Source organism: Oncorhynchus mykiss, chromosome 6 (assembly GCF_057628025.1).
Source record: "Oncorhynchus mykiss isolate SJ-2025 chromosome 6, ASM5762802v1, whole genome shotgun sequence".
Lineage (NCBI taxonomy): Eukaryota > Metazoa > Chordata > Actinopteri > Salmoniformes > Salmonidae > Oncorhynchus > Oncorhynchus mykiss.
The window spans coordinates 75046894-75060530 of NC_143027.1; the positions used below are offsets into that span (position 1 = coordinate 75046894).

Sequence of the window (13637 nt, forward strand, 5' to 3'; positions counted from 1 at the left end):
GTCTTTTAACCACTCCACAAATGTCTTGTTAATTGTCAAACTATAGTTTTAGCAAGTCGGTTAGAACATCTACTTTGTGCATGACACAAGTAATTTTTCCAACAATTGTTTACAGACAGATTATTTCACTTATAATTCACTGTATCACAATTCCAGTGGGTCAGAAGTTTACATACACTAAGTTGACTGTGCCTTTAAACAGCTTGGAAAATTCCAGAAAATTATGTCATGGCTTTAGAAGCTTCTGATAGGCTAATTGACATCATTTGAGTCATTTGGAGGTGTACCTGTGGATGTATTTCAAGGCCTACCTTCAAACTCAGTGCCTCTTTGCTTGACATCATGGGAAAATCAAAAGAATTCAGCCAAGACGAGTCCTATATCGACATAACCTGAGAGGTCACTCAGCAAGGAAGAAGCCACTGCTCCAAAACCGCCATAAAAAAAAGCCAGACTACGGTTTGCACATGAGGTCAAAGATCGTACTTTTTGGAGAAATGTCCTCTGGTCTGATGAAACAAAAATAGAACTGTTTGGCCGTAATGACCATCATTATGTTTGGAGGAAAAAGGAGGAGGCTTACAAGCTGAAGAACACCATCCCAACCGTGAGGCACGGTGGTGGCAGCATCATGTTGTGGGGGTGCTTTGCTGCAGGAGGGACTGGTGCACTTCACAAAATAGATGCGCCACGTTAATCTTGTATTGCTAATTACTTCAGTAAATGTGAAGCCCCAAGTTCCTTGTATTCGGAGACTTCCTTATTATACTGCTGAAGTCATAAGAGCTAACACACTACAGGCTCAGTGAGATGAATGACTGATGAAAAGCTAGTGGCTGCTCTTTACCCACCGTGGGCACAGATCCGGAGGGGGCATGGACACTAAGTCTCTCTGTCTTCCTCCATCTCCTGAGTTTCCTCTGGTTAAGAAAAGGGCATTTAAAAAGTTCCTCCCTGTGTCCATGGCAGTGGTCCTTCATTTAACAAGCTCATTATTTCACCTTGTTTTTGTCCCTCGTGCTCCTCTCTACCTCGTGCTCCTCTCTACCTCGTGCTCCTCTCTACCTCGTGCTCCTCTCTACCTCGTGCTCCTCTCTACCTCGTGCTCCTCTCTACCTCGTGCTTCTCTCTACCTTGTGCTCCTCTCTGCCGCGGCTGCGTTTGCATGAGGTGAGCGGCTGTGGTGGCAGCGATCGGGGGAAGGAAGGAAGCGTTTGATGTGTGTCGGTATCGGAGGAGAGCCTTAGAGAGACAGAGGTCTTTCAGAGGGAAAGGCGGTAATGGATCCCACTAATGATATGGCCTTTGCTTTCATGACTCTCACAATAACACCGACCTGGTTCTACATTGATTAAGATTATGATCATCATGGTGGCGCTGAGGTCACGCGTCTTGCCGTTTCCTGCTCCACTTTCATTTTTAACTGCACTGTTTCTATTCTACTGAGCCATTTACTTTATGTTCCTATTTTTATATTTGATGATTTCCTATTGTTGTTGCATTTTCGAGAAGCAACCTGCAAGTAAGCATTTCGTTGGACGATGTATGCCATGAGTATCCCGTACATACGACTAATAAAACTTGAGACTTGAAACATGGATATTCAGAGCCCGTGTTGAAAGGATAGCCTTGGGAAGCTGAAGGTTGGGGGTGTGTGAATGTAGACTGTTCTCTGAAGGCAATGCATCTGAGGACATCACATAACAACGCATTAATATCCATTATCCACCTTCAATCTGCTCTCAATGTCAGCTACTGTAATGGAAGATATAAAGATCTGAGAAAATTGTTATTGAATGAAAGGAAGTATATTAAAGCTATGGTATCCATCACAATGAACATGTTAAGTCAATGGGGACTTGCATGCTCATTTGATTCACCTGGGTTTTGTGCTATTGCTGCAATTTGTGACACAGAAATAAAAGACAAATGAACACACTGTTTACTTGCATCACTTCGGCAGAGTTTGTGAATTCCTAAATTGTAGAAGCGAATTTGCTGAACCTCATCAGGAAGCAAATTTGAACAATTGATCATTGTTTCACAGCCTGGAGAAAATCAATAGAATAGTTTGTTTGAGGGTGAAATTGCAATCACACAGCAACATATATTAGTTTCAACCAAATTCATGGTATAGATAAGTGTTGTTTACGAAACAAAACACACAGCTTTTTACTCTAAGGCATGATGATGCTATTCAGGGCATTACCTAGACTGGATTGGTAGCCAGATAAACTAGGGGAAAGAGAGAGAAAAGGCAAAGATTCATTTCCTTTTTCAGTGAAAGACTGAGATTTTTCTAGCTATCTATTGCACATGCAATTACCTATCCACAAAGTCAATTCCATCTAAATTCAAGCATTGAAGACATGTACTCAACTGTATTCAATTCAACAGACAGAAAGTTAACTTGCATTGAACCCAACGAGGCTCACATTGGAATTACTGATTGTATTCATTTGAGGAGAATCCAGCACGGGGTAAAGCTGGCTATAATCCAGCACATTAAAGCCACATAATTAAATAGAACACTATTATACTGTTTCTCTATGAGTAAAGCAATGGTTGTGACAGTGAGCAACATCAGCCTGGTCCCAGATCAATTTGTGGAGTCTTGCCAACCCCATACAACGTGACAATTGCTATACAGTAGAAGTTGGCCAGACCATACAAAGAAATCTGGTACCAGGCTAGTGAGCAGAGCAGTGTGAGTGACAACACAGTGCTCCTGACAAGAACAGCACTTAGCAGGAAGCAGTTATTAGACCTCAGGAGATTTCAATTACTGGCCTGATGGGGTTCCTGATCAATGGTGAAGCATGAGATAGTCCAAGAAAGATGCTACAGTGTGTGTGTGTGTGTGTGTGTGTGTGTGTGTGTGTGTGTGTGTGTGTGTGTGTGTGTGTGTGTGTGTGTGTGTGTGTGTGTGTGTGTGTGTGTGTGTGTGTGTGCGTGCGTGCGTGCGTGCGTGCGTGCGTGCGTGCGTGCGTGCGTGCGTGCGTGCGTGCGTGCGTGTGTGTGTGTGTTTGCGTGCGTGAGCCGTTGGAGCCTAGCAGTACTGTGTGTAGTGGACATTTTATCTTGGTAATAGTGTGGTGTGTCCTGTTAGATATGCATGTGTTTTATATTCAACGATGTCAACTGACATACAAGATGCACTGAGCCATTATTAGGGTTAGGAGATCAAATAAGGCTCCGACAGCTGAACAAGATTAGAAAATGTCAAACTGTGTGCCGTTACCTCCCTAAACCTGCTACAGAGGAATAAACAGAATCCCAGACACTACAACAACCAAACCCCAAGCCCTTCTGCAGTGCATACTAATCTAAAACAACATTGTATCTGGCTGTATGGTTGTATGGTTTTCTCCCAGCCCCTCTGAGACGTATCTAAGTGTTAGAGGAGACGGGGGCCTTGCAGATCTCACCAGTTAAGGGGGGTGGTGGGCCGTGACCCACATCTGGGGCCCCCTCACTCTGCAGGTTCCTATTACTTCCCTCTGTAGATTGGAAGTGACAGGCCACTCAGGCAAAAGTGTCTGAGCCCCTCTCCCATCAGCAGCTGCACAGCCATCCGCCGAGCTGTCAGCCTGATTACACATCAACGAGAGAGGGGGACGGGGGACCCCGAGAAAGGAGATGTCCAGCTGGAGAACACACACTAAACACAACGCCTGTCTGTCCTGTCCCACTGGTTGACTGGCTCAGTCACATCTGCCAATTTGTCCCTCAGCTCAGACATTCCTCTCTGTGTTGCAGAACCAATCTATCTTTTCTAGCTACCCTGCTAAGAAATCAACCTTGCAAATAGTTTACAGACTCCTTACTCACCCCACAACTAGGACCATCAAGACAACTCATTTACCAACGTTTCATGGTGCTGCAGATTCATTACTTAAATAGATCTAGATAGCTACCTGTCTCTGTCTCCCCCCTGTGTAAAGCAGCTGGTGTGGAGGAGAGGAGAGGAGAGGAGAGGAGAGGAGAGGAGAGGAGAGGAGAGGAGAGGAGAGGAGAGGAGAGGAGAGGAGAGGAGAGGAGAGGAGAGGAGAGGAGAGGAGACAGTGAGTCAGCAGGCCTTCTACCTGATATTACAGGAGAAGGAATTCACTCCATTACCTGGGACTGATGCATCAAAGGACTTCCTCTCCTCCTCAACAAGCAATAACTAAACATGTTGTCTCGTTTACTTAAGTGCTCACTCTCTCTCTCCCTCTCTCTCTCTCTCTCATCTTCCCAGGTGTGAAGCTAAGAGGAACAGCTCGGCAGTCCAGAGAGGTACGTTGTTTTCTACTCCTCCTCCTTTCAAACAGAGAGAGAGAGAGTGTATGTGTTTTTTTTAATCTAATATGGTGTTGAGTGGCAGTGCAGTTTCTGTGTGTGTGTCTGATAACATCAGTGTAGATAGGCTGACCTGAGGCCTCCCCCAGTGTGCCAGGGGTGGGCCAGCTCTCTGCAGCCCATGGAGAGTAAAGTAGTCTTGGTTTTTGCAAGCTGGAATGGCTCATAGGAGCAGGAGCCTGTTTCTGTCGTGTGCAACCCCTGGACAGGATTCTAGTCTATTGCAGGGCCTTACCCCCAGTCTATCTCCTTAATGCTGAGGGCCAAACAGACTGAGGATAATTTTTACAGTCTTTGGTATGACTCGGCCGGGGATCGAACTCCCAAACTTCCAGTCTCAGGACGGACACTCTAACCACAAGGCTACTGAGTTGGTCCAGCCCAGGGAGAGCCAGGGGATAAAGGCTCTGTGGAGGTCTTGGTGTGAGGCTGCAGGAGCGAGAGAGAAAGCAAGAGAGGGGGCACAGCCAGGGCTCTGACTACTAGATACTGTAATACCAGCCTGGAGATGAGGGGGTTGTGTCAGTGTGTAGGAGAGAGAGAGAAAGAGAGAGGGGGCACAGCCAGGGCTCAGACTACCACCTCCTGTAATGCCAGGAGACGAGGGGGTTCAGTGTGAGACTAGCTGGCTTTGAGGCTGCAGGAGAAAGAGCACAGCCATGGCTGGTTGCTATGTCAGGCACACTCCTTCTGGTTCCTCTCTTTCCTCCCGCTGACCTCAGTTTGCTCTGGTCTCCTGCTCTCAATAGAGATGAGACTTCCATTAGTGTGAGTCCTGCATGTGGGTGTCTGATGTGAGCTGGCTACACTGTGGCTGATCCTGCTCTGCTTCCCAACATGAAACGGTCAGGGAACCATTCCTACTACTCCTTCCTCCTTCGGAGGTTTCCCAGGGGATATAGGTGGGAGTACTGGGCATCTGATCCAATGAATGTCAGATAGGAGATGAGCACAAATTCATGATGGGCTCCCATCACGTTATCCGTTGTACAATTAGGGTAATACATGCACTCTATTGGCTTTATGGAGCCATAATGGCTTTTAATTGAAATAAAATGTCAAAACGCACGATAGCCTCAGGCCATCTTACCATGGTAATCTGCCTGTAGATGATTTGAATTTAGATTTACCAATAAGTGTTTATAAGACATTTATATGACATTAGAGCTCCGTTTATTGGTAGTTCTCCCAGTCATTTACAGTGTGTGGCATTTCAATCGGAGAGGTTGCAGAGTTGGTCAAGATGTAGAGAAACAGCACCACTAAGTGTTGAGTCTGAGCAGTGCAGAAATCAGGAACGTATAGATTTTTAAAAATCCACCGAAGGTATTTAAAAGAGGGTTGGTGAATTAGTTCACGGAACATTACAAAGAGTGTTTCACTGAATAAACATATTTTCATTTTCAATCCCAGAGAAGTTTAAATAACCAACACCTGTTCAGTCAAATCAAGAAAATGTATTTAAAAAGCCCTTTTTACATAAATCAAATCAAATCAAATCAAATTGTATTTGTCACATACACATGGTTAGCAGATGTTAATACGAGTGTAGCGAAATGCTTGTGCTTCTAGTTCCAACAATGCAGTTTAGCAATGCAGTTAAGCAATGTACTAAGTGCTAACCCGGCCTTAAAGTCACTAACCCGGCCTAAAACACCAAAGAGCAAGCAATGCAGATGTAGATGCACCTGTTATTGAAGTCTTACATACATTTTACATCTTTCAGGGCCATATGTAAAGTTGATGTATTATCTTTGTCCATCAGGCGCTGTGTACTCAGGACAGTGAGGGTGTGAGAGTCAGCCCAGGCCAGGACCAGAGACCGGCTGTGGAAGGCCTAACCAGCCCCATCCCCCCCATGCAGTTCCCTGCCTTCCAGTGGACCAGACATTCAGCCATCCCTGGCTCTAGGGAACAGGACATGGGCTCCCTGCGCGTCACCAAGCGCCACAGGAAACTACTGAAAACCAGCCCTGTGGTCTCTAACAACTCACACAACTCCTCCTCGTCCTCCTCGGGTTCCCCGGACTCTCCTGAGGAGAGCTGGCAGTGGCACAGACTGTCCCACATCCAGGAAGCTCGGCGGAGGCTGATGAAGGAGGTCTGTGCCAAGTACAAGAGCAGCATCTCCAGAACCATCACACCTCACCACGTGTCCCGGATCTATGTGGAGGACAAGTACAAGCTGCTGTACTGCGAGGTGGCTTATTGATGATCTGATTATTGCATATTGATTATTGGGCTTCTGAATATTGCTGTTATATACTGCTATCTATATTTTTACAACTTATTGATCATTGATGTGTTTTTGTAATTGTGACTGTGATGCTGGCTCCAATGATTTAACAAACCAATTCATGAAGTATTTTTGGAATCTAATGTTATCTCTTTAGGTGCCCAAGGCGGGCTGCTCCAACTGGAAGAGGATCCTCATGGTGCTGTCTGGCCTGGCGTCGTCCACCCACGAGATCAAACACGACGCTGTCCACTACGGCAACCACCTCAAGAGGCTGGACAGCTTCGACCGCCAGGGCATCGCGCAGCGCTTGGAGACCTACACCAAAGTCCTGTTTGTCCGCGAACCCCTGGAGAGGCTGGTGTCCGCCTTCAGGGACAAGTTTGAGAACCCCAACACCTACTATCATCCTGTATTCGGGAAGCCCATCATCTCCAAGTACAGGGTGAACGCCTCCAAGGTGGCCCTCAGGACAGGCAGCGGCGTGACCTTCCAGGAGTTCATGCAGTATCTGTTGGATGTGCACAGGCCTGTGGGCATGGACATTCACTGGGAGCCTACCAGCCAGCTCTGCAGCCCCTGTCTGCTGGACTACAACTTCATCGGCAAGTTTGAGACCATGGAGGAGGAGGCTAATTTCTTACTACGTAGAACTGGTGCCCCGCATAACCTCACCTTCCCCAGTTTTAAAGACAGGAACCCCAAGGCTGAGAGGACTTCAACTCATTTAACCCATCGTTACTTTGCACAGCTCAGCACTTCAGAGAGACAGAGAGCTTATGACTTTTATTACATGGACTACCTTATGTTTAACTACTCCAAACCTTTTAAAGATTTGTATTGATTGACTCTCTGATCTCTGTTTGAGTCCGCAAATCTCCCCTGGCTTTAAGTGGAGGAGCGCACCATTTACAAGTATTACTAGAAGATCATCACATGAAAACAATGTCTCGGTCAGGCATGTCAATGTGGTCCTGTATTAAATACCGATGCAAAACATTGAACTCACAAACAATTTATCACTGCACAGTCAGTGACGTGAAAAGACAGTTCAATGCTTTAAAATGTGTTACGTGAAGTGGTACCCACCTATCATTTTTTGCACTTAGTGTAGCAAATTCTTTCAAATTCTCCAAAAACATATTGACTCAGACTGAGCATTAGTCTGCCACACTACTGCTGGAGAGTGTGTCTGGACAGTCTTATAGGGGAGCATCCCCCTTAAGTATCCCTAAGTACTACTTTACCACACCATCCCACTACCCTTTAGAATACACATCCTCATCACTGTCATCAAGGCTTTTTCTGACACTAATATTTAAAAACTTTACAAAGGGCATTCAGATGACTATATATATTTTTCTATGTATTTCTATAATGGATATATTCACTGCTTCTTTGTGGGGATTTTCATTTCTGATATCACTGAATGTTATTTCAGTAATTATATGGTGAGTGTGTGTAGAGAATATCTGGCTATATTTAGGCCTCTTGGGTCCCCCTGTACATCAGACCCTGTAAAACACGTGTCAAACTCATTCCATGGAGGGCCAAGTGTCTGCAGGTTTTTGCTCCTCCCTTGTACTTGACTGATCAATGAAGGTCATTGATTAGTTAGGAACTCCCCTCACCTGGTTGTCTAGGTCTTAGCGTACAGTCGACCCTCCATGGAATGAGTTTGACAACCCTGTTGTAAAACATGCTGGTTAACACATGGACACGTAGAAATTCCACTCCAATCCTTCCCTAATGACCCAATAAGCCCCTGCAGTGAAATATCACTGCAGTGTTAGAGAGAACAGAACACTGACACCATCTCTTATACTGACACTGACAAAGTCACAAGGCAGCTTATCCTACCCAACTCTGCCTGTGTGTGTGTGTGTGTGTGTGTGTGTGTGTGTGTGTGTGTGTGTGTGTGTGTGTGTGTGTGTGTGTGTGTGTGTGTGTGTGTGTGTGTGTGTGTGTGTGTGTGTGTGTGTGTGTGTGTGTGTGTGTGTGTGTGTGTGTGTGTGTGTGTGTGTGCGTGTGTGTGTGTGTGACAGAGAGTGAGACGTGTGTGAGAGAGAACAACTGGAGCTGCTGCTCTGATCTCTTTTCATGGCTCTGAGGGGGAGTAAGCCCTGGCCCACAGCCCAGACACACTCAGACCTAGGTCCCACACAAGACAGACAACTGTGAGGACAGCTTTATGATGAGATCTCTCAACAGGGTAACAACTTTACACAACCCATAATAACACATAATCTACTGTCCCACAAACTGTACAGGCAATGGGTTGTAGGATCTGTGTGAGAAAGCTAGTGTTCAGAGAAGCCAGCAATTGGAGCAGTATTTCAAAATATCCTCTTTTACCTCCTATGAACAACACTGATTTATAGCTCCACAGTAGAGTACCACAGCTATTCTGCACAGTGGGACGGCAGGGAGAGGCAAGCACACTTGGGGCCAATCAAACACAGTTTCCTGGATAAGTCAGAAATATGATTCTTCCCTGGCTGCTAGAACGCTGGGTTGGTTGGCTTTGTGAAATCCGTCTGTAACAGAAAGAAACTCAATTGCATATGCTGTTGTGTTGTGACGTGTATACAGGTCATGTTATCGACTTGTCCCTGAAACGTGGTTGCTGTTTTTAAATGAATAGTCCTCTAATAAGTAAGTAGAATGTTCCTCATATTCAATTGTGTTCTACTCTGCAGCTCTAGTTAGAATGAATACCCCAGACAAGCCGGGGGGGGGGGGGGGGGGGGGGCTAAAAGGATACAGCACAGGGGGAGGTGCCTTTCTCTATGTGACCAATTACAAAGAAATGCACATTATTTGAATTATATATAGACACTATATTGAGATTTTATATATTTTTTAAGAAGAAACAGAAAGAGATTACATATTTATGATGGCAAATATTATAGGATTATGTCAATGTAGTGTGTTGGCTTTTGCAGTTCCAAAATCTATATGTTGTTTAGATGGTGGTCTGATTCTATATAGTTAGCCAGACTCCGGTCCAAAGCTAAATAGCATAATATAGGTGTTACTTTAACCTACAAAATTCTCCCTCACTCACCAACCCTGTTCTATGGGGTTTCTTGGAAATGTAAGTATGTGGGTCTATGGGTACAAGACAGATATATCAAAACTATTTACGGTAACAAGTGAATGTATAACTGTTTTATCGTTGGTGCAAAAGTGTATAAATACCTGTACATGGTCTGGAACCCTTTGCCTTATTTTACACTGCCAATCAAAAGGTGTATTTCAGGAAGACATTCTGCAGGTGGTTGGTTTCTGTCTGCTGAGTGTCTACTAATAAACTGTCTTTAGCATTTTCACAATGCTGCTTCTTTTTCATGCTTAACACTCTCAACAAACCATTCAAATGTTTTAAAACAGTCAATAAGACACTTTTTCAGGTAAGAAGACACACTCAAACCAAAGTTGTTCACCCCTGGTTTACATATACTCTTTATTTTGTCTTTACCTATTCCAACATCCATTGGAAGTATACTCAATTCATAGGCGAGGAAAGAAGGCCTAGATTCTCTTTCCCAGTCCACAAGAAATGTTATATTGAAGGAGTAGGTATATGGCTCCTGTGAATGTAATCAAGCCCAGACTACTGCATCTGGGGTACTTGGGCCATCGACTTCCTTTTGTAGCACTTTTACATATTCTGCCATGGGGTTGTGAGAAAATGTTCAGTTTTAAAGCAAATTTCAAGCTATTCTACACATTTTGCAATGAGTCTAAGATGTCATTTTTCTGTTTTAAAGATAATTTCCTACAATATTGCACATTTTGCTTTGTTTTTTAGTGGAGCTGAGTGGTGGATGAATATGTCAACTCAAATTGATCAATATGTAGAGTAGAGAGAATTTGAATAAACGCTGTAGGCTGATTTCCAAAGCAGCCTTCTGTATTAGTCATGAGAACAGTCAGGAAGTTTAACATTCTGTTTAAATCCATTCAGAAAACAAAGGCCATCCATCTACCTCATTAGTGGGAGAAATCTCTTGACATGCAGTGGAGAGAACTTCTATGTTCTTTCAGCTCCAGGCTACAGAAAACAAGGAATACAAGAAGTCTGCTGGAAATTAAAAAAGGAGACAACTTCTCAACTCATAAACATTGTACTGTGTTAGATATAAAAAATAATAATGATTTGAATTTCAATAATAATTATATTTTCTACTAATGTGAATTAAGCCCACAGCTAAACATTCTAATTCTGCCTGTGAGGCAAACATTAACATGGCTGAAGAAAATTGTGGCAATGTTTCTGCTGTGAAGAAATAACACAGCTCTCTGTTGGTGAGCATAAACACTTTCGCACGCACACATACACACACACACACAAATAAATGATTGACACTGTGATGGCATGACAACCTGAATCAGATCAACGGGCTGGCCCACTCTTCCATTCATTACCATAACAAATTTGCTGCTTTGCTTTCACTTCTCAATTCAGCGGGTTGCATTCAAGAGACATCTATCTAAATAATATTTCATCAAAGGTTGATGATGTGGGTGAGCTCATCTGATTCATATGCATGCCAGAGTCATTTTCTCACTTTCACATGAATTTCTTGTTTGTTTTGACAATGTGCTGGAACACACCCAAGACGCGCCCCTGCATTGAACTATTTGGGAGGAAAGCTCATTAAAATGATTTGCTAGGGGTCTATTAATAACTGTTTGATTCCAAGCAAAACGAAACATAAGCCATGTTTAGCTTTTTCTATTGAAAATCCACAGAACACATCCTTATTGAGGACACATCCTTAAACACTGGGCTTTAAGACGTCATCTCATTTGGTTAACAGGCTCATCCACCAACAAGCTGTTGAGCCTGGATACAGGCCTGGTTCAGCATTTGGCAGGATGGCAAGGCTGTGTCTGGCCAATGTCTGAATAGATATTTATTCCAAGGTTAAAATATTTGGTAACACTTTAGTTGAAGGGCACCTACAGAAGGACGTCATAACATATTCAAAAGCCATACATAAACACTTTCATGTACTTATGAAATATATCTGTGTAATTTTATGTTAATTTCTATGGCACATACACCAACTGCCACATTATTGCACTCTTCCCTGTTATTGGACAAATCCAACATGAACACAAGGTGGCAGCACATGATCTGAAACAAATGGCATGATGTGGAAATTCTATTGAACAAGTAAATATTGCATACTGGACAGTAATGTCCAGTGCTTCAATAGAATGTGATGTAACCACAGTGTGAGTTCATACACATGACATGTATAATAAATTGCCACTTGTGTCAGCATATAATTCAAAAGTTGTCACGGCTGTTGTCGGAGCTCAGATTTGAAAGAAAAACATCCGTAAAATCGACTGCAACACTTTTAATTAAGCTATATGCTGCCATTGACATGAATTATGCAACAGCTTTAATGAACTTGTATCAATACACACAGGATCTATAATTAAGCTGGTCACGCAAGCTGGTGGGTGGGTATAGAGTCGTTCTCTAACCTTCAGGCTATAGCTTCTACAGAGGCGATAAAGCTTGTTTGGATCGTTGCAACATTTGGGTGATAAAAAAGATACTCCTGTGTGTCTGTTACTATCTAAGGAACAGAAGTATTCCCCTAATGAAGACATTATGCAGATGTAAAAGTACATTTAGGCTGTGTGGAACATCTGTGCAGTGATGAGAATGGACAGGAGTATGTAAGTATTTTCTGGTGAGACGGTTTAGAGAGGGAGAAGAGTGGGGAGGAGAGACAGGGAAAGGACAAAGATAATATGTTGACACTTGGTAGACAGAGTGAACAGTTAGTACAAGTTCAGTACAGGCAAATGACACAATTAAGAAAACACGAGTAAATGAGGGATACAAAGTATATTGAATGCAGGTGATTCCACACAGGTGTAGTTCCTAAGAAATTATGCTTAGGGTCATGCATAGAAATACTGGGCAGGTCATAATTTTGGCTGCCATGGCTATGGCCCCATAGGATCAGCAGGCATAAGGATGACAATGCCCCATCCACAAGGCACGAGTGGTCACTGAATGGTTTGATGGGCATGAAAACGATGTAAACCAAATGCCATGATCATTTCAGTCACCAGATCTCAACCCAATTGAACACTTATGGGAGATTCTGGCGTGGCGCCTGAGACAGCATTTTCCACCACCATCAACAAAACACCAAATGATGGAATTTATCATGGAAGAATGGTGTCGCATCCCTCCAGTATAGTTCCAGACACTTGTAGAATCTATATCAAGGTACATTGAAGATGTTCTGGCTCGAGGTGGCCCAACGCCCTATTAAGACAAGTTATGTTGGTGTTTTCTTTATTTTGTCAGATACATGTATCTCATCCTATATATCTTACACACATACACTAGGATTGGCTCATATAACCACTAGTCCTTGGTTGTAATTTATACATTCCATTAACAACCCTTCAGATAATAAAGGCATGCTTAGTGATGCTTGTCACATTGATGATGAAGAAAATGTGTCTCATTTTTGTCTCATGAAGTAAAATCATATTTCATGCATGTATGTATTTGAATGTCTATTTCAAATATCATGTGACACTTATGAGGGTAGAATTAATAGAACTACTCAGACAGGATTGCCCTAGTCTATAGGTGCAGAGGTTGGCTAGCTTCTGTAAAGAATGAGTCTATGGTGGATAATGTTCCCCATTCGGGGGGGGGGGGGGGGGGGGGGGGGTGAAACATTTGTAGGGGATGATACATTTGTAGGGGGTGAAACATTTGTAGGGGATGATACATTTGTAGGGGATGATACATTTGTAGGGGATGATACATTTGTAGGGGGTGAAACATTTGTAGGGGATGATACATTTGTAGGGGATGATACATTTGTAGGGGATGATACATTTGTAGGGGATTAAAATTACAATCTTTAGAAGCCTTTTTTAGTTTGTGCAAGGAAATTCTCAACAACAATTTCTCAGTGATAAAAATGAAGATCCGACATATGTAGGTATTCTATAGCACAATGCAGAAATCAGCAGGGTTCCTTTACCAATTGAAAAAAAGTCTCCC

At 43.4% G+C, this 13637-nt stretch overlaps 1 protein-coding gene across 1 annotated transcript in view; it reads left to right on the forward strand.

Moving 5' to 3' along the window:
- Positions 1-8402, forward strand: part of LOC110526582 (carbohydrate sulfotransferase 8) — a 259745-nt gene extending 251343 nt beyond the window's left edge. The window contains exons 3-5 of the mRNA XM_021607672.3: positions 4241-4278; positions 6107-6541; positions 6735-8402. Coding sequence (XP_021463347.1) covers positions 4241-4278; positions 6107-6541; positions 6735-7421 — 1160 coding nt within the window. The 3' untranslated portion in view covers positions 7422-8402. The remainder of the gene's footprint in view (positions 1-4240; positions 4279-6106; positions 6542-6734) is intronic.
- The last annotated feature ends 5235 nt before the right edge of the window (positions 8403-13637 follow it).